General features: G+C 43.2%; 1 protein-coding gene across 4 annotated transcripts in view; it reads right to left on the reverse strand.

The window, feature by feature from the left end:
• Cntn4 (contactin 4) overlaps positions 1–26574 on the reverse strand; it is an 860889-nt gene that overhangs the window by 104541 nt on the left and 729774 nt on the right. For all 4 annotated transcript variants that reach the window (XM_058573008.1, XM_058573005.1, XM_058573006.1 and 1 more), the window contains one exon: positions 15487–15637. In XM_058573008.1, the coding sequence (XP_058428991.1) occupies positions 15487–15637 (151 nt within the window). The remainder of the gene's footprint in view (positions 1–15486; positions 15638–26574) is intronic.

A 26574-nucleotide genomic window follows, 5' to 3' on the forward strand; every position in this document is an offset into this window, starting at 1 on the left:
GAATAGAAGTTCCCTGGATTAGACAAAGGGGAATGAAGGGAAGAGAGGGGGAAGGGTATTATTCAAGGTTCTAAGAAGGTCTGCGATATGGAATGTTTAAACTGCATTTTTTTTATTTGATTGCGGAATTCTGCTTCATACACCACATCTTACCTCCCATCCCATACCAAGCCCTAGTGTTAGGAAATACAGATGTAAATATTTAACACTTTACCTTGGAATGAAGCTTCTAGACTCTAAAACCACCTGTCTGGCCTGCCTCACATAACTGACTTCCCTGACTTAACACCTGTCACTACATAATTTGCAAATGTGTGAAAATTGTAAGGCCCATCTATAAAGCCCTGCTGTCGGTCTGTAGTGATTGTATCCTGTGGGGAAGATCTTGCTAAGCTTTTTACCATCAGACAAAACAATTGCTTCTGATCTTGTAACCACCGTGGTGCGTGGCTTTAACAAATGAAGTTCCTTTCTTTGCTCTGCTAGCGAGACGGGTGCAGCCAATCCTGTGAATTATGCAGAGTGTGATTCAACCTTCTCATTTTTTCCTGACATTTTTTGGGGAATATCAGGCACTGAACTCAGGGGCGCTTGACCCCGGAGCCCCATCCCAGCCCTATTTTGTATTTTATTTAGAGACAGGGTCTCCCTGAGTTGCTTAGGGCCTTGTTTTTTGTGGAGGCTGGCTTTGAACTCGCGATCCTCCTGCCTCAGCCTCCCGAGCCACCCAGATGACAGGCGTGCACCCCTGCTGTGCCCAGCAAGAACTGATTTCTTTTCAAAGACCATTCTGAACCGGGAACCAATATCAGGGAGGCATGTCGAGAAGCAGGGTGGCTCGCTGAGGTGATCGCAAGAGACCAGGAAGACGGTGATGGCGGGTGGGCTGCGGTACCAGCATTGCAGACAGAAAGGTGGTGGATTCTGTTCCTCAGAAGCAGCGTTCATAAAGTTTCCCAAAGCATTGGATACTGGGGGTAGTCCAGCTGAGAAATGGGAGGGGATTTCTAGGGTCCAGGCTTGAGTCATCAGAGAGGGCTAGAGTAGAACTGGGGGAGACCAGCTTTCAGGGTGGAGAGTGGTGGGCGGGATTGGGCTCTGTGTGGGGCACATCAACTGCTGGGGGAGACCTGAAGGTGCCCATCGGGAGGCTGTAGAGCCAAGATAGTTTGGGGAGAGCCTGTGGATGTGGCAATCAGCAGACATCCTTCAAGACCCGAGAAAGGATCCTGGTCATCTGAAGCTGATTTTTTTTCCTGAGTCAGAACCCATTACGTTCCCCTGAGGAGCAGTCAGCCTCATGTTTTTTTTTTCCGGTTCTATTTCAATTTTATGCATCCTTTGGAACAAACCTCCACTTTTGGAATAAAGCCCTTTAGAGCAGATCCATAGGTGAGAAAGTCGGGGCGTGACAGCAGATGAGAACATGAAGAGCTCTTAGGTCTCTCCTACGGACCACAGAGAACCATCTAGACCTTTCTCCCAAGCACGGGATCGCTTCAATGCCGCGGAGAGTCTCCACCGATGACCTTGACGCTCCTTCTTTTTAATTTTTATTTTATTTTTAATGTGCTCTTTTTAGAGACACGGGATAGCGGAGCGTTTTATTGGCGTATCACACATACATGAAGCGTGACTTCCCATTCTTGGGGGTGGACCCGATGTGGAGTTTCACTGGTGGTGTATTCACACATGAATGCCGGAAAGGGGTGTCGGACTCATCCCACTGTCTTTCCTATTCCCATTCCTCCTCCCGTCCCTTCATTTCCATTTATCTAATCCAATGAACTTCTGTCCTTCCCTTCCTTCACATAACGTGTGCTAGCATCCACAGATCAGAGAGAACATTGGATCTTTGGGGTCTGGCTTAATTCACTTAGCATGAGAGTCTCCAGATCCATCCATTTACTGGCAAAAGTCAGACAGATATTCATTTTCATGACTGAGTAATATTCCATTATATAGATATACCACATTTTCTTTATCCATTCATCTGTTGAAGGGCACCTAGGCTGGTCCCACAGTTTAGCTATTGTGAGTTGAGCTGCTATAAACATTGATGTGGCCGTGTCCCTGTAGCATGCTGATGTTAAGTCCTTTGAATGTATCCTGAGCCTGAAGTCAAGGTAATGGTACATGAAATTCTTTAACTCCTCCTTTCTCAGTGAACATTGGCTGCAGTTGGGATCCTGAATGTCCCCCACAGGTGTATGTGTGAATGGCCTGGTCTCCAGTCTTGGTACCATTGGGAGATGGTGGAACTTAAGGAGGTGGAGCCTAGATAGAAGGAGTTAGGTTACTGGGGGTGTGCTCTTGAAGGGGACCCTGGGGTCCTGGTCCCTTCCTTTTTCTCTCTCTTTGCTTTAAGGTTGCCCTGAGAGCACACTCCACCATGATGTCCTACCTTGTCACAGGTCCACAGCAATGGACTTAACCAAGCGCAGACTCAAACTTCCAAAACTAGGAACCGAAATAAACCTTTCCTTTCTGTAAATTGATTATCTCAGGTATTTTGTGACAGTAACAGAAAGCTGGCTAATATGGCTTCTCTGTGCCCATACTTGTCCTCTCTGCCTACCCCACAGGACGGTCCCTCCTTACTGTCCACAATAATTGATTTCAGATCCATTCCTCTCCTGTATCCTGTCTCCTCCTTTGCTTCTTTAATGCTTTTACTGACATTGTATAAGTTACCTCAGGCTATAAACATTCCCCAATCTCCTCCATAGAATCCTTACCACAAATAAGTCATTCCCTTCCAATTATCTGATCTTCCTCTTTTCATTCCTTAATCTCTGCAAAGAGCTTCCCACTGCTTGAGGCTACAGCTTTCCGTTTTACTGAAAGTGTTGATTCCAAAGTTACTTTTGACTTCTTATCACCCATGATAACTCCTTGGTGGTTCTCAGTTTTGGTGACCTTGTCCTGACATCGGACACTGTCGACCACCGTCTATTCATGATGTTGTCCTAACGGAGAATTTCAGAGCCTCCCAATTTCCTGGATTTCCTCTTAGGTTTCTGGCTTTCTGTTTTCCTTTGTCTTTCACACATTCTACCTGATAAAGAAGAATCTGTCAAGATCCTTTTGTTTTCCCATTTTTTTTTTTGTTTTCAGTGAACCTCGTACACCCTTGTCCCTTCAAACAAGACGATTGGGTCAGCCATGACTCTTCTCCGGATCTCTCCTGTGAACTCCCAATGGACACTGCCAACGCTGAGAGTCATGTGCGCCCCACGCAGAGATGAGCCAGTGCGTCTATAACCAAGTGGCTCATGGAAACCTAGGCCAATGGGATAGGCCGCTTCCCACGGTGTGAATACTCCCACGGTGGCCCAGTTTGGGGGCTCCCGTGTGCCGTCAAGGATCACGGAGCTGGGAGGAGATGAGCCGTCTTGGGTCTTCTGATTTGTGTTCATGGGGGCTGCCACCCATCAGGGACTGGTAACCCTTTCGGATTCAGCACACCCAAATGGAACTCGCCATCGATCCAAACCCAGTGCGTCTACGCTCCCTGACATGATGAACAGGCACTAAGAGCCCCTTCTTCCTTTTTGGTCGAAGGATTCAGTCCCACCTTTGCCACAGAATCAGCTCAAATAAGCCCCTTTGCTTAGACCACGCCACCAAAGACTCCCTCTTACATAGAGCTGCTCCCAGCCTTGGTGACCCACTCGCCGTGATCCTTTTCCCAGCCTTGGAAAGTCAAGGAAACCATGCCAACAGCATCAAGGGTTTGTTTTCTCTTAAACTGCAAAACCCTGGTTCTCTGGCACCATGGTCCTGTCTCCTATGGGACGCACAGTGGAACTGCAAACTACCTCTGATCCCGGGAACCCCGGAGGAGGGATTGTGTCCCCGGAAGCGCACATCGACGCACATCCATAGACGCTCTTCAACTCTGTGGAGCGGGGTCTTCTCCCCGTCACCTGGATGTCCCATTGGGCCACCTATGATTCCACTCTCTGTCCCTCTAGGTGCCATGTGGCTGGGCACAAATGCCGCAGTCTGGCTGGGCACACAATCACGAGCCACCACACAGCTTGTAGATTCAAACAGCAACTCTTTATTCCCAAACTCACACCAGCCGTCTACAATCACGTTCTGGGGAAATCCACGTTCTCTGCCCAAATCCACGTTCTCTGCCCAAATCCACCTCCACTGGGCTTCTGTCTCCCAAAATATACTGTCTGAATCCCGTGAGAACTCAAGGGGAACTCAGGCAGCAGGATACGCCCTATTCCCAGCAGGAATAATCTTAAACCTTAAACCTGGAACCTAAACTGGGAACGCCCTAAACACGATTATCTTAAAACCGGGAACACCCTAATCTGCCTTGGTCCTTGAGCAAGGTTAAGTACATTCAATGTCACTGCAACATGGGGTACGCTGGCAAGGAAATTGTCATACCTACTTGGCTAATGGCTCCCAGCACTTCCGCCATGATGTCCTGCCTCACCTGGAGCCCTGAGGAATGGAGCCAGCTGTCTATGGACTGAGACCTCTGACACCGTGAGCCCCCAAATAAACTTTTCCTCCTCTACAATTGTGCTGGTCAGGTCTTTTAGTCACAGCCACAAAGAAGCTGACTCAAATTGAGCCTTCCCTTGGAATCCTATGTGGGTTCCATAGATAAGTCCTGAGGCATGAGACTAGGTAGGGCACAGGGACAGAACAAGAGGACCGGCCAGTCTCAGCTGGTCACTGCCTGAACCTGCTCATCGCATTCACCCCGGACCATAACAGAACCTGATGTACTACGCTCAGCTCGGAAGGCCCTTGGCTAGGGGTGAGCTCACAGCATCTTCCGGGGACGGGAGTCACCCCCAGAATGTATCATGGAAACGTCTTTTAAAACGAATCTCCCTAAACTCTGGCAATTTGCATTTTAGGGGAGCTTAAAGCCCTAACGATGGGATCCAGGGCTCTAGGAGACACAAGCTCAGATGATGGGAGAGAGTTCAAGGTCTGGATGTGGAGCGTGGGAGACACTCTCATCTCCATAACTGCACCCGCAGAGTTAAAGTGACGGAGTGCCACCACTACGCAGGGCCACGGATTCTAACTGGAGCAATGACGCTTGATTGGGTTGTTTTTACCAGTAGTTTTGCCTCCGAGGCAGGATTTCCATTATTATGGAGATGAACTGCCTCTAATTATTTCAATGACATAATTGTTCCCCAGGGCAGAATTCCTAATAACAGCGCTGTACAGCTCTGCAGAAACTGTAAGAGATATCCGGAGGGCAGGTTTCTCATTAAGCGCACACACAGAGACAATCTGCCTCCGGAAGAGAAACACAACGCCTCAGGCACTGAGCTTCCCTTCCAAGGCAGGACACCGCAGGCCTTCGGGGCCAATACCTGCCATCACAGGTACTGCTCTGCCTCCCACCTTGCAGGCCTCCAAGACCTGGGTTTCACACCAACATGGCGCCTGAGGGCCTGGGTTGGGATTTCCTACCAGGTCTTACATGGACTCCCACATCCTTCCAAATGCCTTTGGGAAGAGAGGCCCGTGAAGGCCAGGGTCTAATTTCCCCTCAGAGGCAGATGTCAACGTCTCCAGGTAAGACACAGAAAAGGGAAATCTTACTCCTGGGTGGGTTGAATATTTTCCCAGAAACCTAGATGGGACCATGCAGGCCCTGCCAGACTAAAACTGTGTGTCCGTCTGGGCACCTGGGCACCCTTCTTTGACCCACAGATGTCCTCGTTCTACAAGACTCTCTGGATGAACCTGTCTACTTGATAACTTCTTTTTTTTGGAGGTGCCAGGGATTGAACTCAGGAACAGTCAACCACTGAGCCACCTCCCCAGCCCTATTTTGTATTTTATTTAGAGACAGGGCCTCACTGAGTTGCTTAGGGCCTTGCTTTTGCTGAGGCTGGCTTTGAACTCACGATCCTCCTGCCCCAGCCTCCTGAGCTGCAGGGATGATAGGCGTGCACCACCGAGCCCGGCTCCCTGACTTCTTAGCTACTGAAGGAGTCTAGCTGTGTCTCTACCCCTTGACTCGGAGTAGCATGTGTGAATTTCCTGCTGGACATGCATTTACTGAGCACTTACTGTATCCCAGGCAGACGCCAAATGTTGCAGAATGCAGCAAAGCACACCATGGTCACCATGGTCCTTCAAGATGGAAGGGGAAGGCAGAAAACGGGGTCAGAGTCCTTCCGTGGGAGGACAGTTTGCCTTTGTGAGCTTGGAAGACGGGGGAAAGGCCACCCTGCAGAAGCTGGAAACAGACCCCCCCCCCCGCTACGGCCTGTAGAAAGACTAGGATCCTACTGAGGCCCTGGCTTCGGCCCAATGAGACCCATTTCAGAATTCGCACAGCTACGACGGTAAGATACTAAATTTCCACTGGCTACCCCCAATCCGCACAGGCACATCTGCATATAGGTGCCCAGCTTCTGTCCTCAGTACTGACGTTCTGATTGAGTGGACGGTGGGGAAGACAGACAGCGGTGTGAGATGGTGGGAAGTAGCCCAGAATCCAGAAAGCAGGGAGACAGGTGGGGAGATTTACCTGTTCAGATCAGGGAGTGGGGAAAGGCTTCCCTAGCATGGTGACCCGAGAATGGCCTCTCACTAAAGTGACATGGCTACTTGCCAGCACTCGAATTCAACATGTTAATATTAACCTTCTGATTCCCCCCTAATATATTAACATATATTAACATGTATTAACATATATGTTAATATGCCGATTAACATATATTAACATATACGTTAATATGTTAATTAACATATATGATTACATATATATTTTATTTATATATTATGTAATAGACTACTATATTATATAATATTACACATAATGATATAATTATATTATAATGTATATTACATATATATTTAAAATATAATATACAAATGATATATAATGTATATAATACATATATATATTTTATATATATATAATATATATTTAGTTGTAGAGGGACACACAATGCCTTTATTTCATGTATTTATTTTTATGTGGTGCTGAGGATCGAACCCAGCGCCTCGCATGTGCTAGGCCAGTGCTCAGCCACTGAGCCACAACCCTGGCCCCCCAACTTGTTGTTTTGATATTCATGATGGTGGCAAATGACACCGCCATCAATCAGCTGGTGACGTTGGATCACCATGAGTCATTTTTGGTTTCTCCTCTCTATTTTTCAACCCACCTCCTTCCCATGTCCCTTATAGCCTTTCATAGCCCGTGTGTGTCTGTCCCTCCACTTCACGATCAGGAGGTGGCTGTCCCTCAACTCCTTAGGATTGCTCTCCCGGAGGACTCCTGCCTGCGGGTGGCCTCTCTGCACCCCCAACCTCTGCACCCCGCTCTCATTCCTGCTCAGTGCTGCAGACAAAGCCATCTCCCCACAGCATGCACGCGGCTGTGTCGTCCCTGGGGTACCGTCCTCCAATTCTCTCGGGGGTCTTCAGGCTCAAGTTCAGACTCTCAAGACATCAAACCCAAGGCCTCCGCTGCCCTGCATCTTGTAAAGGTTCCTGCTCCGTATCTCATCTTTATAACACATCCCTCAGGATTATGGGGGCTTTTCTGTTGTTCTTTTGCCACTGGGTGCTGGTGGTAGTCTGCGAACATCCTGCGGTCCCCGTTTATGTCTTCTTTTCCTCTCTCTCCCCAGGGCCAAGCACAGGGTTAGCAGGTGGAAAATCCCCAAGGAACGCTTGGCTTTTGGAATGGAAGTGGACTTGGCCGATTTGACACAACAGTTGGGCTGCTCTTCTGAGACCTCGCCTGTGACCTGCAGGCTGTTGATTTGAGATTCTCTTCTGAGACGTTCAGTGGCATATCTAGACCTAGTTATCATCCCTTCGCCTGACATGAGGTATTAGTCTAACCTCTGAAAGGGAGGAGAGAAATTCTCAGGCACGAGGAAGAATAAGGGAATATTCATTCACTGTTAACTAGAGTTACATTTCACTCATTCCTTTGGCTTCCATAGAAAGTAAAATATTTCCCTGGAATCAATTTTCTAGACACCTAAACGTACCCCTCCAAGCACCAAGGCTGATATTTTTTTAACTAACCATGGTGGGGACGTAGTTCTTCTATGACATCATATACTTGCCAGCCTTGCTCATCTAAGGGCACTGAAGGTGATTTTTTTCTTCCTTTATAGGTACCATAGGACAATAATGATGACCATCCTTTTCCGTGTGGATGAATGACATTATTTATTCCCTTATGAATACTGCTTTCATTCTTGGGGACAAGGGAGAAAGACATTGAAATAAACATGATCTGAACAATGAGAAGACATCAGACAATATCAGAATAAGGATATCAGGAGCCCACAGAACATTCAGGTTTGCAAAAGAATTAAAAGAGGACTTGAGCATAGATTAATATTGAAAGAACGATCAAGGCTTGTTGTCAGAGAAAATGCCCGTTTATTGAGGAAGGGCTCTGCATATTTATAGAGCTGGGGGCGGTTTGACAGGTGGCATGGGGTGCTTTTTGATTGGTGGGTAAGGATCAGGTGAGCCAGCAGGGCTAGTCTGATTAGTGGGTAAGGATCAGGTGAGCCAGCAGGGCTAGTCTGATTGGTGGGTAAGGATCAGGTGAGCCAGCAGGGCTAGTCTGATTGGTGGGTAAGGATCAGGTGAGCCAGCAGGGCTAGTCTGATTGGTGGGTAAGGGTCATGTGAGCCAGCAGGGCTAGTCTGATTGGTGGGGAAGGATCAGGTGAGCCAGCAGGGCTCACCATTGGACAGCTCTTCTTGGGGGATGGGGAAGTTAGTCTTTGGAGCCGGGGCGACTCCTAACAAATATAGAAAGGGAAGGGGTTAGGTTTGTTGGTTAACGCCAGAAAGCAAAACCAAAAATCAGTGTAAGTTGAATGGAATACCATCATCTAGCAATGAGTAGGGTCCACGTCATTGGAAATAACCAAGGGAGGATGAAAGCCATCCACTGTGTGAATCTCAGTCCTGGAACGAAAATGGGATCGGTGGGAACTTAGCACTGGGAGCCTTGTCTCCTCTGGTAACAGCACCTGGACTTCTCTTGGAAAACCTCTGCCTCGTTCACTCCCTCAAGGATGAGCATGGGAGGACCTAACTCTGCGTAATCAGTGCTTGGATAACTAGATACCCCCTGAAGATGGGTGGTCTAGAGAGGGACACTGATCAAAGCATGTCAGTGCTCTGAAAGTCTCTTCTGAACAGGAGAAAATCTTTCCCACCTGCACCTCAGATAGAGCATTAATCTCCAGGGAATACCAAGAACTCACAAAAACTATTGAACACCAGAAACATATATAACCCAATCAATAAACGGGCAAAGGAAAGGAACAGGCCCTTCACAGAAGAAGAAAGAGGAATGGTCAACAAATAAATGAAAAAATGTTCAACATCTCTGATAATGAGAGAAATGCAGATCAAAACGACACTGAGATTTCATCTCACTCCAGTCCGAATGGAAATTATCAAGAATACAAGTAACAACAAATGCTGGTGAGGATGTGGGGAAAAGGGTACTCTCATACATTGCTGGTGGGACTGCAAATTGGTGCAACCACTCTGGAAAGCAGAAAGGAGATTCCTCAGAAAACTTGGGATGGAACTACCATTTGACCCAGCTATCCCACTCCTCTGTAATATGTACTACAGGGACACAGCCACATCAATGTTTATAGCAGCTCAATTCACAATACCCAAGCTATGGAACCAGCCTAGATGCCCTTCAACAGATGAATGGATACAGAAAATATGGTATATATACACAATGGAATATTACTCAGCCTTAAAGAAGAATGAAATCATGGCATTTGCAGGTAGATGGATGGAACTGGAGAATATCATGCTAAGTGAAATAAGCCAGTCCCGAAAAACCAAAGGCCAAAAGTTCTCTCTGATACATGAATGATAACTTATAACAAGGGAGGGGGAAGAACAGAAGTTCATTGGATTAGAAAACGGGGAATGAAGGGAAGAAAGAGGGGTGGTAATGTTCTTATATAGATACACGACCGGTGTAACTCCACAGCACGTTCAACCACAAAAATGGGATCAAAATCACAATGGGTTGCACCCCAAGCATGTGTAATATGTCCAAATACAACCTACTGTCATGGATATCTAAAAACAACAAAGAAAAAGAAAATCTCCTCTGGAACTGTTGCAATTCCTTGGGAAATACAGAGGGCCAGCGCGGGCGGGGTGCTGTGTGAGCCCTTGAGCCCTGGCACACCTATAGGAGGAGCCCGTCCTAGGCCTGTGCAGATAAGTGAGCCCGGGAATCCCCAGGATTCACACTGAAGCCAGTTTAGAGTTGAGGTCTTCCTCCGTGTTCATAATTCCACTCAACAATTCTAGGATTCTAGGTTCTTATTAATTCTTCTGCGATTTCTGTATTTGGATGCTTTCCATATAGCTGAAACTCCAGTCTTATTTGCCTCAAGGGCCTTCTGTCTAAAAGACGAAAAGTAAATAGAATCATCAATGTTTTTCCAGTTAGGAGACTTAAGCGCTCGCTCCATCCAAATAATGTGAACTGTTTTCACGGTGACTAGACATCTGTCCTGAGAACTAAATACCTGGGCTTGGTGACAAGGTTTTCCTGTTCCTATGTCTGATATTGCTTACACGCTGATCCCGGGGTAAAAGCCCAGGAAAACAAGAAGTGTTGTATGGATATGGATGTGCTCCCTACCCTACACAAAGCTCTGAAAATTGTTCGAATTTTTCATCTTTGATTAGGATATTTGGCTTAGGGGCTGGGGTCGTGGCTCAGTGGTAGAGCACTTGCCTAGCACGTGTGAGGCCCTGGGTTTGATCCTCAGCACCACATACAAATAAATAAATGAATGAATAAATTAATGAATGAATAAATAAATAAATGAATAAATAGATACATACATAAATAAAGATATTGTGTGTCCATCTACAGTTAAAAATATTTTTAAAACATGCTTGGCTTACTACAGATAATGCCATCGGGAATATGTGTTGAAGTTCTAAACAAAGAGAAAATCACATCAGGAACATAAAAAAACACATATATTTAAAAAAATTTAACAGGTTAACATTAAATCAGCGTTTCTGAGCTAACTACAGAATCATCATGGGATAAAAAAAACAAAAAACAAACAAACAAACAAAAAAAAAAACCACTTCTGAGTTTTTAAAATGTTGCTTCTAATACTTTTAGTGTAAATTCATTTGTGAACAATGAGTTACCATTGGAAATAATGATCAATTTATAGGTAGAGTTTGGCCGAGTCTTTTGAAAGAGAATCGAGGGACAATATTACAAAAAGGGATGCTTGATTAAAAGGTTTTATTTCTCAGGGCTATACCAGTGCTTTTGATTTAAGATTTTTATATCATCAAAAAAGCATTTAGGCTAACCAGGTAGTGCATTAGTAGCTATTACTCAACCCTGGGTGCCCTTGGTGTTGGACTACGGTGTCAATCTTCTCTTAAACTGTTCATGTCTAAATCAGTGTCATGGGTTCGATATGAGGCGTCCTCCAAAAGCTCATGGGAGAGACAACCCAAGAAAGTATGGAGGGGGAGATGACTGGGTCATGAGAGCCTTCACTTCATCAGCGCATTAATCCACTTGATGTGGATTAATTGAGTGCAACTGCAGGCAGGTAGGGTGTGGTTGGAGGAGGCAGGTCACTGGGTGTGTGAGTGTGTCTTTGGGATTTACATTCTGTTCCTGGTGTGCAGAACTCTCTTTCTCCTGGTCACTGTGTCCTGAGCGCCGGCCTCCACCACGCCCTTCCGCCATGATGTCCGGCCTCACCTGGGCCCAGAGCTACAGAGTCAGCCATCTGTCAATCTAGGCCTCTAAAATCAGAGCCAAAGCAACTTTTCCTCCTCTAATTGCTCTTGTCAGATTCTTTTTGGTCACTGCGATGAAAAAAAGCTGACTAAAATAATCAGTGGTGTATGATTCGATGTGATGGTTTTCATTGACTCATCCACTTAATTTTCTTTCTTCTGTATAAAAAAAAAAGGGGCAGAAAAATAGCAGAATTCCTTCTCTACTCCCGAGGAAACAAGAGCAAAATCCTTTCTTTTTACTCTTTTTGGAAACTGTGAAATGTCCGAGCGTGCTTATGTCTTTCTAAGAGTGAACTTGATCCAGAGATCAAGTCCACATTGTGCCTAGTCTATTTACCTTAAATACTCAAACAAATCAATTTCTTTATTTTTTTTTTTTAAAAATTAGAACTTCAAAGAAAGTTCTGACATCGAGCTTCTCTGGAAAAATAAGATGGAAAATCTCCAGACTGGCCTCTCTGTATGGCTGAGTGGCAGGTGTCTTCCTTGATGGGACACTCACTAAAGTCTGTGCCATTTCCTTTTAAGGTCCCACCCTGGCCAGTTTTTGAAAGCGTTTCCATTACCCAGTTGGGTCTCTTTGGTCAATACACTCTAAGTGAGGCAGAGGAGCACAGCAGAGCCGTGAGAAGACAGCAGCCACGTGGAGAAAGCAGTGCTAATATTGACATTTTGGGACTGACCCGGTGACATTGGAGGTGGAGATGACAAGTAGCAGGAATTGGGTAATGGCAGCGGAGTATCCTCAAGTTTAAATACATTTTTAGTGTCAAGTAAATGTTGAAGCATATTTGAACCCCGTTAATCAAATCAAGAGTATCAACAACAAAAACCGAATAGAGAACAGCTTGGGAGGAGTCAAGCGGTGGGAATACCTAAATTCACTTCTCCCATAGGATTCTTGATACCCATACTCTACTTCCCCAAGGGTAGTTCAATCAGGCTTTGTGTCGATGGTTAAGCTACAGCAGTGGTAAGCAGCCAACAACCCTGTTCAAGATGGTAGGTTGTCAAATATATGAAACAGTGTGCAACATCTCTCGCATTCAGAGGAGTGCAAATCAAAACTACGCTACGATTTCATCTCACTCCAGTCAGAATGGCAACTGTCAAGAATACAAGCAACATTGAATGTCGGTGAGGACGTGGGGGAAAAGGCACACTCATACATTGCTGGTGGGACTGCAAAGTGGTGCAGCCACTCTGGAAAGCAGTATGGAGATTCCTCAGAAAACCTGCAATGAAACCACCATTTGATCCCATTATCCCACTCCTGTTTGTATCCAAAGGACTTAAAATCAGCGTACTACAGTAACATAGCCACATCAATGTTTATAGGAACTCAATTCACAGTAGCTAAGCGATGGAACCAACCTTGGTGCCCTTCAACAGATAAATGGATAAAGAAAATCAGGTAATATATACACAGTGGAATATTACTCAGCCTTAAAGAAGAATGAAATGATGGCATTTGCTGGTAAATGGATGGAGCTGGAGAATATCATGCTAAACAAAATAAGCCAACCCTCAAAAAAACCAAAGGTCGAATGTTTTCTCTGAGATGCAGATGCTAATTCACAATAAGAGGGGGTGGGTGCTAAGGAAGAATAGTTACTGTGGATTAGGCAGAGGGGATTGAAGGCAGGGGACATTATTGAAATCAAGGTAATAATTGGACATTATTACCCTATGTGCATGATACAGGACTGTTCTAAGTCTACATCACATACAACCAGAAGAATGAGAAGTTATACTCCATTTAGGTCTGATGTGTCAATGTGGATTCTACTGTCACAGACAGCTAATTAGAACAAATAAAGAAGATACTAGGTTGTCTCTTTCCTTCTAGGCACATAGCAAGATTGCAGTTTTCTTCCGTGTTGTATGGCCACGTGACCTGTTTTGGCCAACGCAGTGTAAGTGAAGTGTAAGTGAAGTGTAAGTGAAGCGATGCCTTTGGAGGCAGACTCTAAGAGCCAAGGATAGGAGGCCCTTTTCCTTCTGCAATGGAGATGTTCCTGGGGGTGTTGCTCCACCAGGTGTGTCTCTCTGGGACAGCAGCTGTCAGCAGACCTCTGACCTTTCCTTGTGTGAGGCCACTGTGGGCCGATCTAGCAGCCACACAGCTTAGGCCCTCCTGATGGATCTATCCTATGAATGTCATTCATCCAGGGTTTGTGACATACTTACTGCCTGTACCGCTATTTTCTTACTATGGTGTCCTTAAGCCATCCTAAAATTAAAAATTCAAAAACTATAGCCTTATTCTAAGTCATGCATATGGTACACACAAGTTATATTTCAATGTTCAAAATATAGAAGAAAAGTAACCTCCCAGGCCCACATTTTGGGGAAAAAAATGAGATGAAATAGAAATGAATGTGCTGGTTAAGTTTGCAAAATATGAAATTTTGCTGTCAGTAAGCAGGTTAGGCTTCAAATTTGAACATCAATATTCAGTGAACTATGCTGCTTCCTCCTCCTCCTCCTCCTCCTCCTCCTCCTCCTCCACCTCCTCCTCCTCCTCCTCCTTTGTGGTGCTGAGGATTGAACCCAGGGCCTTGTGCATGCACGGCAGGCACTCTACCAACTGGGCTCTGTCCCCAGCCCTATGCTGGTTTCTTGATATACCAGGAATCAGAAAGGGATGCATCTTATGCATTTAACATGGGTGTGGATTCACCATGTATATTCCATACCGGGTTTGTTTATAAAAATCATGAAACAGGACAACCTCATCAGCGCCATGATCTAATTTGTATATGCAAATTCAAAGTTGTACAGGTGTAAGGGGTAGACACACTCATTTTGATAGGCATCCTTATTGCATCCTTGAGTACTTGACCTTCAGCACCAATTAAAATCATTATGTATACAGCTGGTAAATCCTGTCTTATAGGTGACAAACAGACTCCTGCATAATTAGCATTTTCTAACAAATTGCATAAATTATAGACAAAGGTCTGGGATACGTTATAGGCTTTTTTCTTGACAGCCAAGGAAAAGCCTTGGAAATGTGTGCCAATGGATACGACCGACTGTCAGACTTCAAGTAACTCACATCCGTTAAAGGACATAAACAACATGCTTTCTACATGCAGCCCATGGATCGTAGAAAATGCAAGTGTGACGTGTTTAGGTATTAGAAGAAAACCTGTTGTCTCAAAAAAGATTCCATTGAAATAATAAGAAGTCAAGGTTGGAATGAGAGATGTTTATAAATTCAAAAAAGGAAACTAATGAGACATAGATAAATATTGGAAAGATTGCTAAATATTTGAAAGATTGCTAAATATTGGAAAGATTGCAATAACAAAGAAAAATTGAACTTCTTTGTCACATTTGACTTCTGTTCAAAGGAAGTAGCAGGTGCCGAGAGAGTGGGCAAATCCACAAATGAGATCTTGGGCTAACATTAAGCTTACCTTCAGGCAGCTCCGGAAGTTTCCACAGGGAATGGTGCATTCTCTTTCTGCAGAGAGGGTTCTACGCAGGACCGATATCAAGGAGGAAACCAAGAATCTACCTCCTCCCTTATACAGCATCGGCCTTTTGATTAACATTTGGCCCCGGAGTAAAGCTAATAAATACCCCGCCACACACACTTCTTACGAGCAGACAAGAGATTCCTACAGGTTAACCAAAGGCTCCAAACGTTTCAAGAGAGTACCTTTCATTTTCTCTTAATAGGTCCTTCCCCTTTTTCCAGGTGTAGACAGGCTTTGGAGATGCTTTGGGCTTGCACTCAATGACCACTTCCCCTCCCACTTTGACAAGAGTGACTCTCTTCAAGAGTGTTCTTGAGAAATCCGGACCTGCCGCTGGAAGACAAAATAGAGAATAAAACAATGAATTCTTTTGCAAGGGGAAAAAGAAAAAAAAATGCACCAAGATTAATCTGGGGTCTTTTTCTTTCTCTGATGCAATTATTGTTCCTTTGTCCATCAAAGGCAGGAAGCTGAATTTGTCCTAAAGGGAGGAGCACCCTACGTTTTGATGCGTTTATTAAAATAAAAGCTGTAATTTCTATATGCTAAAATGCAGCAGTTATATGAATACAGCATGATGGGTCTGGTATATTCCCTGATATAAAATGTTCTTATTACTCTATTGAGGATTCTTTCTTTTTTTAAAAATGTATTGTAGCTGGAAGTGGTGGCATGCACTTGCAATCCCAGACCCTCAGGAGGCTGAGGCAAGACTATCTCAAGTTTGAGGTCAGCCTCAGCAACTTCGTGAGACCCCGTCACAAAATAAGACATTAAAAGGGCTGCGGATGTGGCTCAGTGGTAAGGCACTCCTGGGTCCAATTCCCAGTAACATGCTCACAAATTCATATTCAAGAGAACAAAAATTTAAAAATTTCACAGAAGCAAAAGGGATAGAAACAAAACAAGAAAAATCTATTTATTTTTTTTTCATGATGTGTGAGCTGGAACATGGCCTCTCTGATACAGTCACTACCTGTGCTCTGTCCCCTTACACTCTGTGTATATACAGAAAATGTGCTGAAATATCTGTACGGCCACCCTCCAGGCACTTCTTACAACCCAGGGCTCTGTTCAGCTTTATGCAATGCTTGTTCTATTTAGGGGAAATTACAGCTTGGTCTTCGTTATGGCTTGGATGTATGGTGTCCCCCCAAAGCCCACGTGTGAGACCATGCAAGAAAATTAAGAAGTGTTGGGGTTATAAGAGCCTTAACCTGATCAATGCATTAATCCACTGATATGGATTAACTCGGTGGTAACTGCAGGAGGTAGAGGGAGGCTGGAGGAGATGGGTCCCTGAAGGCATGACTTTGTGGTATATATTTTGTCCCTGGTGAGCAGAGCTCTCTGCTCCCTGGTGGGCCCACGTGGAGCCACTTTCCTCCACCACACCCTTCCGCCATGATGTTCTGCCTCTCTGGGGCCCAGAGCATGGAGCTGGCTGGCTGTGTAGACAGAGACTTCCGGAACCGTGAATGCCAAGTAAACTTCTCCTCTACAGTTGTTCTTGTCAGGGTTTTTGGTCATGGCCATGAGAAAACTGACACTAAAATAGTCTTGGATCGCAGACATTTAGAAAACTGTATTGCAGGCTTACAACGAGTGTTCTGAAAAATTCCCTCATGTTGGTACCGGTTATAAAGTCACAGGGAAATAATATATTAAAGAAAAAAAATTACGCCTTCCTAAGACAAAAGATAGACATCGGTATCCTCACTGTAAAAAAAAATAAAACAAAAGATGCCTTCTGAAAAACCTCTATTTTCTTCTGAGTTAATTGACTTCGTGGGTGAGGAGGGATTTTGAAATCAGTGGGCAGATTTATCTTATTTAAATTTCATAATTTACCTTATTTAAAAATTTTTTTTTGCCTCCCTGCAGTTGATCTGATGAAATTCAAGATTTTTAAGACACCTTGAAGGTAAACATTTAAGTTCAAACCAATGATTAATTAAAGGAAAAATGGGAGTGAGCCTGTATGTATGTATATGAGTGGGAAATGTGAGCCAGTGTCTTCAAAGTACCTGCATCATAAGCTGGCGATTTAAAAAGAATAAAAACAAGCTTCACTGGAAGAAGCTACATTTTCATTAAGTGCTTTTGTTCAGCTGGACAGTGGATTTACCCAGATACCCAGGAGCCTGGTATTACGGTGTGAAGGTGCCATTAAATAAATGAATCCAGTAGGCAACTGATTTCTCAACCAAGGTGCCTCTGATTCATGAGATGAGTTCAAAACTCAGAGACCAATTCTACAGGGATAAAGGCCATTAACAAGTAGAGTGCAAGTAGAGATGCTTCTGCTATACAGCAATAGTGCATTCCTCATGGTCTGCAAAATCACAAAATAAAAATAATAGGGTCTAAGGAAAAAGAGTCAGGGCAGATGTGATTATTTGCGTAACAAAAACGACAACAAAAGAATAACCATCTGAATAAATATTAAGTATGATTAAATACAAAGCATGATTAAGAAGACAAGTTACATTCCTAACAAATACTGCAAAAATATAGAGTGCATGTGAATAAAGATTGATGGAGGAAAGAAAGAGGAAGAGTGGAGATTGTTAAGCTAGGAAATAAGTGCAAATCACAGACAGATGAAGAACTATGCAATAGGAACAGCAATATTGAAGCATGTGGTCAGCCGGGGATGGTGGTGCACACCTGTAATCCCAGCAACTCAGGAGGCTGAGGCAGGAGGATCACAAGTTTGAGGCTGGCCTCAGCAATTTAGTGAGGCCCTATGCAATTTAGTGAGACCCTGTTTCAAAAAAAGGCTGGGGATGTGGCTCAGTGATAAAGTCCCAGTATCATAAAAATAAACAAATTCATTATCTATATGGCCAAATTGAAAAGCAGAAGATTGTTGTGGGGTAAATAGAATTCATGTGCAATGAAGGATTTTTTTTCTTGCTTAGATAGCTATATTGATTTGTTAGTGGGTTGTGTAAATAACCCTTAGTTAAATATTTACTAAATACTAAGTATTTACTAAATACTTGTAAATAAATCCAGCATTTACGCTATGTTGACATTATTCACCACTTACGAATCCTAAATAAACTAAACAATGTCACAGAAAAGTGTTTCCGAAAAAACTTCTCGGCTTAGGTAAACATCAGAAGTGACATAAAAATGTTGGAAAAAAAAAATCAGGTCTTCTAGAAGTTTTTTTTTAAAGGGTATTTTTTGAAATACAGTTACAAATCTTTCTCATATAAAAAAATCCCTTCTTACAACTCTATCTTTCTGCACACATATTTTTATCACTCTAGGCAGATATTTTTCATCTGTTCAGGAGGAATTCTGCTGTTGCATTTGGAATGAGTTTATATAAATCAAACTGTGCACGATGTATGGGTGTATTTGTCAAAAAAAACTATATATATTGCTTCTGCAGGATTTGAAATAACAAACCGAGACACACAGAAGGCAGAAAACAAACACCTTCGAAGTTTCAAAGGTATTTTAAATACATTATTTATGCACATATTAACTTCTGGATATCCCAGAGATAAGACTGACTTGAACATCTTCCACCAATAAAAAATGGAATTGTACATTAAATCATTTCCTTTTGGTTACTCCATTTGATGACCTGGCTCCTGGTATTATCTAACCCTGCAAATCTACCAGCTGTCACCATTCTAGGGTAAAATCACTGGAGCGTCCTCAGGTTCTGAATATTTGACCTTCATGGGCTTCCTTACATTCCGCCATTTTGTGACCACATTTTTCACCTCAGATGGCTGCCTGGCTTGGAGGCTGGTGCTTTTTTCTTCCTGGTGCCCTATATTTACTCTGATCCCTCAACCTGGATCCAGGGGGTACTTGAAGGAAAAGTGAAATGGGCCTGAGAAGTTTGATGTTCACCGAGATGTCATTTAAGGAGTTCTTGGTAAGATTCCCAGCGGTGCACTATTAGAACCTACCCCTGGCTGCCTTGCATAGGGAATGTGAGAAATACGTCAGTAAATTCCTAAGGGATCAGAAAAAGGAAAAAACAAAAAGGTCCAATGTGAAGGACACAGAAATGACAACCTCCTAAACGCTGTGGCCTGGGAAGAGGGAGGGAGGAAGAGGATAAAACATTGGTAACATGGATCCTTTCCCAATACCTCCTTTCCCAGTGACAAGGCAACCCCTGGGAAGGAAGCAAACATCAGCCCAATAACAAGATAATCTCTGGGAAAAGGAAAAGCATGGATCTGTTCCCAATATGTCCTTTCTCAATGACCCTGGAGGAAGAGATAAGCAAGGGTTGCCAAACTCTGGACCCTCCGTCCTTGCCCAGTAAAAACAAATTTCTAATTTTTGCAACCTTTTCCCCCAATGCCCACGTCCCATTGAAGTCTTCAATGGCTAAGTCACATTCCAGTGTGTGACCTATATCAACGCAGACCTCCTTCCGGTCATTGGTGGCCATTTCCGATCCAGAAAGTGAGCCCGTCCGATGCCTGACTCTGCTGCCAAACAAAAAGGCACAGCGGATCCACGAAGTCTGCTCCCTCCCCGGTTATTTGTGCTTTCCCCGTGGAGCCAAAACCACGTTGCTTACTTTTTTTGCTTAAAAGATGACCATCTGAGAGTTTGAGAGCAGCTCCAATACGAGGGGATCTTCATCTGCTAAATTGAAAGGGCAGATTTTTCTCAGGTGAACTACCAGAGGGCACCTCTCCCTCAGGATGGGGACCAGTCATGCCAAGCGACCTCTCGTCCATGGGAAATGCAAGTGGGAAAAACTAGTTCAGCCTGTGCCTCCATCGGTGTCCCCTCCCAAGGGACAGAGTGGAATGTTGACTCTTTAACTAGATGCCCAGTGGCAGCTGTATTTGAGGCATGCACGAGGATCATGTTTTTCTGTGCTATTGAAAAGGAAAAGACAATTAAGTCATGCCTGCTCTATCACAGTTGGTCCCCAGAAACATTCCGGGAGCCCTGCCAGTTGGTGGAGACTCTTCAGGCCAGCCCTTTGGAAGTTCAGAATTTCACATGATTTGAATCTTGGCCCATTTTCCTTTAACCATTACCTCATCGTTCCATAAAACCCAGCCTGGAGTGAATGCATCCGTTCAGATTTTCCACCTTTGAGAAGAGAATGTCACTCTCAGATTATAAAAGCCCAAACCCCTCCTGGCTTCCTGGGGAGCGATCTTGAAAGCACGCTGCAATGAAAAATGTCTTCTCTCTGGGTCCACCATTGCAGGGCGATGAATTCAAAAAATCTCTTCTCCCTCATCAAGAATCATAAGGAGACACCCAGGAAAGCTCTGAACATGATGATTTTTTTCATTCCACTGTGAGCATGATGTGTCCCTTCTAATGTTCCCAAAACCCATACTCTAAAATTCAGTGAATGCCCCATTTCCTGAGACCTAATAACCCTTAACTATCATGACAGCTCTTGCATTTACGGAACCCTACTCCCTTTGGGTGAGAAAAACATCATTTACAGAAATAAACAATAATTGCAGTCATGAGGTTGTTTGGGGGAGTGAATGAAAGAATCTATGTTGCATATGTAAAGAACTTAGCGTGATGTTTCATGAGTACTTTTTAACCTTTCTTGCCCATGATTTCCATTACTACGCTATCCTTCCATCACCAGCCACAGAGGACATCCGTGCTGGAAAAGAGTTGTTTGGAAAAAAAGAAGACTTTGTGTTTTGAAATAATTATGGATTGATAAAGAAGAATACGGAGAGGTTCTGTCTGTCCTTCACCCAGTTAAGATGCAATCACAGGACCCCAATGATTGCATCTTAAGTAAGTAGGGCACGATGTCCAGCTAAGGCAACTGACCACTGGTATGAAGGGTGTTTGTAGTTCCGTGTTATTTAATCATATATGTCGATTTCAATAAGCACCAGGAAGAGTTTGTAACAAAGATCTTCCTAGTGCTTAAAAGTCACACCTGGCATCTCCTGTCTATCACCCCGGATCCCTGGAAACGATGAATCTCTGCATCTCTGCACCGCTGTTATTTTGAAGAATATTATGTACATAAATGGAATCATATAATAGGTGACTTACGGGATTTTTTTTCCCCCAGTAAGCATGATGCTCTTAGGATATGTCCAAGTTGTTGAGTGTGTCCACAGTTCCTTTTAATGGCTGAGAAATATATCCTATTGTGAATATGAACTACCTCTTAATTTTGGCATTTTCGGCTCTATAATAACTGCTCTTTAGAGCACAGATACCATCTCACCATCTCTCCATGCCTTCTCTGCCAAGTAGGATCATGCATAGCCCTTTCATTTTCATGAAAGATTCAGAAAGCAAAAAAAAAAAAAAATGAATCATGTAAACATGGTAGAAACTTTCTGATTCCAGGAAAAAACACCTCAAAGCTATTTTAAACCACCATACAATAGTGGACATGCTGGTGAAAAAGCATTCTTATAATACTTTAAGGAGGGCTTTAGCTTCTAAACCCTTGCAGGCCGCCCTTGACCTATCCTATCTATATAAAGAGAATATGCATTTCAAAAAAAAATCTGTAATAATTGCATTGACCTTCTTCCATCAATCCACATTAGTGACATCTCACTGTATCGGGCACAGTGTCCTGATCCCTTATACAAATCCATGTCCTTAGTCAGGCAAGAAGTGTGTAGGACTGCAGTGTCATATCGGATTACGAGTCACTTTGTTATGTGATAGCAGTTTTTGCTGAATGAACAGGAGACAGCCTGGCAGTAAGAATCCTAAAAACCAGTGGTTAATAAATGGTCACTCTTGCTCTTATTAGACCATTAGTTTCTCCAAGTTGGCAAAAGTGTCATCTGCATGGGCCTAGCACAGATACCTACTTCACACAAAGTAGATATTTAATTAATGTTTGTCGAACTATTGTATGTTCCTACAGGAGAGAACTCAGGGATTCTGTTTAAAACAGGAAATAACGTTCCCGTGATTGTTTGCTTGGGTACCGCGTCCCTTTCTTCCCCACCAGCAGGGTTGGAACGGGCTTCTTGAAATTCCTGGTCCGTGCAGAGGACCCTGGATCCTCTCTGAAGTTGGACCTCAGCCTATTGAAGCACCATCTCCCGAGATTTAGCATCTGGGCTATTTATGCTTGGAAACGATCTGAACGGGTAGATGTTTAATAACGGGTTCCCTAAACAAAACAAGAAAACAAAAATTGGTTTGTAGAGCTTGCCAGTTTCTGTGGTGTCAACAGTCCCATCAGGGATGATTTACAATTTACCAACATGAAGTCGTTGGACGCTGAATTGAGCCATTGCTGTTGCCACCACTGTCCTGAACGCACACATTTAGGGGAAGGAAACGGAGCCAAACAGGCCCTGGATATTTAGCTTGGCCTCGACTTGGGCCTAACTCCACACCAATGTATCATGGTCAACTTTTATCATCTCTAGGTGCTCCCAACCCTGGGCCCAGTGTTGAGAAGATAAGAACTTCAATTTCTTTTCACTTCTTTGGTGACTTTATGTTGTTCAAAGAATCTGCTGCCTCCAAGTTGTGTATCAAGGGATCACAGCAGTTTAGAGCTTCAGCTAATTCGTGCTCTGCCCTACACACGTATCCTTGCCAGAACATACTGCAACACAGAGGCGCTGTAGTTACGTCTCAGCAATCTCTTGCCCATCAGGATCCTTCAATAAGGAGCCAGATACATATTGTGCAGACAAAGACAGCACATATTTTTGCCTTCATGTTGATTTTCAACCAGAATCAAAAGATTTTATTAAAAGCATGAAATTCATTAGGAGCCCAGAGAAGCTACGGTTTTCCCATGTTGGAAAAGAAAAGAGATCGGAGTGTTTGTGGCCGTCAATGCTTGGGTTCTGGTGAAAACTGGCTCTGGTGACTGACAGAGCTTTTTCCAATTCTCGCTTTTCTGTGGTGCTCTTGGGTATCGAAACAACCAAGAGGACAGAGATCAACTTCCTTAATTTAACTGCTCATAAGATCCACCTGGAGAAGCTCGTTAGCTGAACATACTCCTGAACTCCCAGCAAGGGAGAGACCCAGGATTTTTTGACACTTAAAAAAATTTGCTACTGCAAATGTGACTCCCCCTGGAGAAGAAATACTGGTGTCACCTAGGATCTCATTAAAGACACAGAATCTCTGGCCTCACGTCTGATTACTTTGTTATTATTTTTTACATGGTGCCTCACTAAGTGGCATCATGTAGCATTTGCTTCTCTGTGACTGGCTTATTTCACTTAGCACTGTGTCCTCAATGCTCCTTCATGTTGTAGCACATGACGGGATCTCCTTTTTAAGCCTGAGTAATATTCCACCACATTTTACCCATTCATCTGTCTATGGACATTTAAGCTGCTTCCACCTCTTGGTTATTGGGAACAAAGCTGCAATGAACACAGTTGTGTAAAATATCTGTTTAGGATATTGTTTACAATTATTTTGGATATATACCAAGAAGGGGGACCACATGGTAATTATTTTAAATTGTCAGAGGAGGTGTTACATTGCTTTCCACAGCAGCATCAATCTTGACGATCCACCAACAGTGCACAAGGGCTCCACCTGCTTCAGTCTAATGCCCTTCCAACTGAGCTATTTGTGCAGATTACAAGGCTTCCAATTCGCCCCATATCCTTATAAGTATTTGCTAGTGTGCATGTGTGTGTGTGTTTTTAATAGCACCAACCTAGAAAGAATGGGGTGAAATCTCATCATGATTTTGATCTGCATTTCCCTATCTATTAGTGAGGTGGAGCATCTTTTCCTAGGTTTGTTGACCCTTTATATATTTTATTTGGAGAAACACCCCTGCAAGTCCCCTGTTTGCTTTTAATTGGGTTGTTTTCTCTTGTTGTTGAATTATATAGTTCTTGGCCTACCCTGAACCTGAACCCCTTACCAGACATATAGCTCAAAAATACATGGTCCCATCCCACGGACTATGTTTTCCCTCTGCTGATTGCTTGCTAACTTGCACAGAAGTTCCTAAGTCTGATGTAGTTCCATGTATCTATTTTAGGCTTTTGTAGCCTGTGCTTTTGGTGTCATGTCTAAAAAATGATTGACAGGTTCAATATCTTGAAGCTATATTTTTTCCCCCTAGAAATGTATAGTTTGGGGTCTTTTCTTTAGGTGTCTCACCTATGTTGCATCTTTTCTTTGTGTGCAGTACAAGGTAAAGGGTTCACTCTTTTGCATGCGACGATCCACGTTCCCTAACACCGTTTGTTGAAGAGACTGATTTTGCACCAGGAGTAGTTTTGGCACCCCTGATAAACAATGTTTGACCACATATGCTGTTTTAATTAGCTTCATGTCACTGTGTCACTCTCATAATCTAATCATTGTGCCTCTGAAAATTCTTGCATCGCCTCACATATGAACTTCTGGGGAAACCTCAAATCTAAACCATTTACTTCTTTCTGGGCTCTGACTTCAGTTTCTCTGTCTACACAGCTGTCTTAATGCCCGTAGTACACAGTCTTAATCTCTGATGCTATGTTGGGTGTTTTGGAATCAGGAAATGGGAGGCTTCCAACTTTGTGTTTTCTTCAATGTTGTGTGGTTATTTGTGAGCCCCTGGAGATTCTTATCTATTTATCTGTATATCTATCATCTATCCAGCCATGTGTATATGTATATTTCTGAAAAACAAAATGGCCTTGGGATTTTCATAGAAATTGCATTCAATCGGTAGATGATTAGAGACAGAATGGGCATTAATAACATTGGGTCTTCCAATCCACAAACAAGGGATGCCTTTCCATTTGTAGCATGTCTTTTTATTTTTTTTGCAACATGATGGAGTTCTCAGTGTTCAAGATTTTCTTTTCTTTTCTTTTTTAAAAATATATTTTTTAGTTGTAAATGGACACAGTGATTTCATTTTAATTATTTATAGATAGTGCTGAGGATCGAATCTGGTGCCTCACACATTATAGGTGGGCACTCTACCGCTGAGCCACAACCCCAGCCCTCTTTGGTTTCATAATTAAGCTTATTCCTCAGTTTTATTATTTTGGATGCTATTGTGACCAACACAGTTTCAGCACATTCCTTTTTGGGTTGGTTATTGTTAGAGTACAGAAATGCCCCTTGTTTTAGGGTGTATCCTGCTGCTTTTCTGAAACCACTTGTTCATTGAAGAGTTTGGTTATAGATACTTTAGAGTTTTCTACATGTAAGACCTTGTCATCTGCATGATCTTGTTTGTAGTTAATTTCACCATATTCCCTCTCCAGTTTTAAGGACATTTCCTTTTCTCATCTAATTGCTTGGTCTAGCATTTCCAGTACTGGTCAAACAGTCATGGTAAGAATGGGCATCCTTTCCTTTTTCCTAATCTGAGTAGAGCAGCTTTCAATTTTCGTTATTGAATGTGATGCTTGCTATGAGTTTTTCCCATATGGTATTCATGATGTTGAGCACCTTCCTTCTATTCTCAGTTTCTTTAGTGTTTTGGTGCTTAAGTTTGTTGAATACTTTTCCTCTTCATCAATTGAGATAATCATTTGGTTGTTTTTTTATTTTTACTCTTTATTCCATTAATGTGATATGTAACATTGATTTTTTCATATATTGAACCATCTTTGCATTCCAGGTATAAATTCCACTTGGGTATGATAGATAATCCTTTAGCTGTTCTATTGACCTCAGTTTGCTGAATGGAACTGAAGAGTTTTGATGAGGACTTTTACATCAATATTCCTCAGGGATACTGATCTGTAGTTTTCTAGTGTCATCTTCTGGCCATGGTAACAGGTTAATGCAGACTGTGCTGAGCTTATAGGCTAGATGTATTCTCTCTTCTTCAATTATATGACAGGGCAGAGGAAAACAGGTGTTAGTTCTTCTTTAAATATTTGGTAGAATTCTCCAGTGAAGCATCTGGTCCTGGGTTTGTTTGTTTGTTTGTTTGAAAGGTTTTAATTATTACTTCAATCTCCTTTTTTCTCACTGTCTCAAATAGTCTCTTATTGTCTCTGAATTTATTTATTTTTTCACTTTGTTGCTTTTAGAGATACATGACAGTAGAGTGTATTTTGACATATTATATACACATAGAGTATAACTTATTCTAATTAGGATGCCATTCTTGTGGTTGTACATGATGTGTCGTTACACTGGTTGTGTATTCATATACGAACACAGGAAAGTCATGTCCGATTCATTCCACTGTGTTTCCTATTCCTGTTCCCCTCCCTTCCCTTCATTCTCCTTTGTCTAACAGATGAATCTGTATTCTTCCCTCTCTCCACTTACTGTTAGCATTCACATATCAGTTGTCTCTGAATTTTGATAGT

Source organism: Marmota monax, unplaced genomic scaffold (assembly GCF_021218885.2).
Source record: "Marmota monax isolate L192 unplaced genomic scaffold, Marmota_monax_Labrador192_F-V1.1 WCK01_AAM20220418_F8-fsc00028, whole genome shotgun sequence".
Classification (NCBI taxonomy): Eukaryota; Metazoa; Chordata; class Mammalia; order Rodentia; family Sciuridae; genus Marmota; species Marmota monax.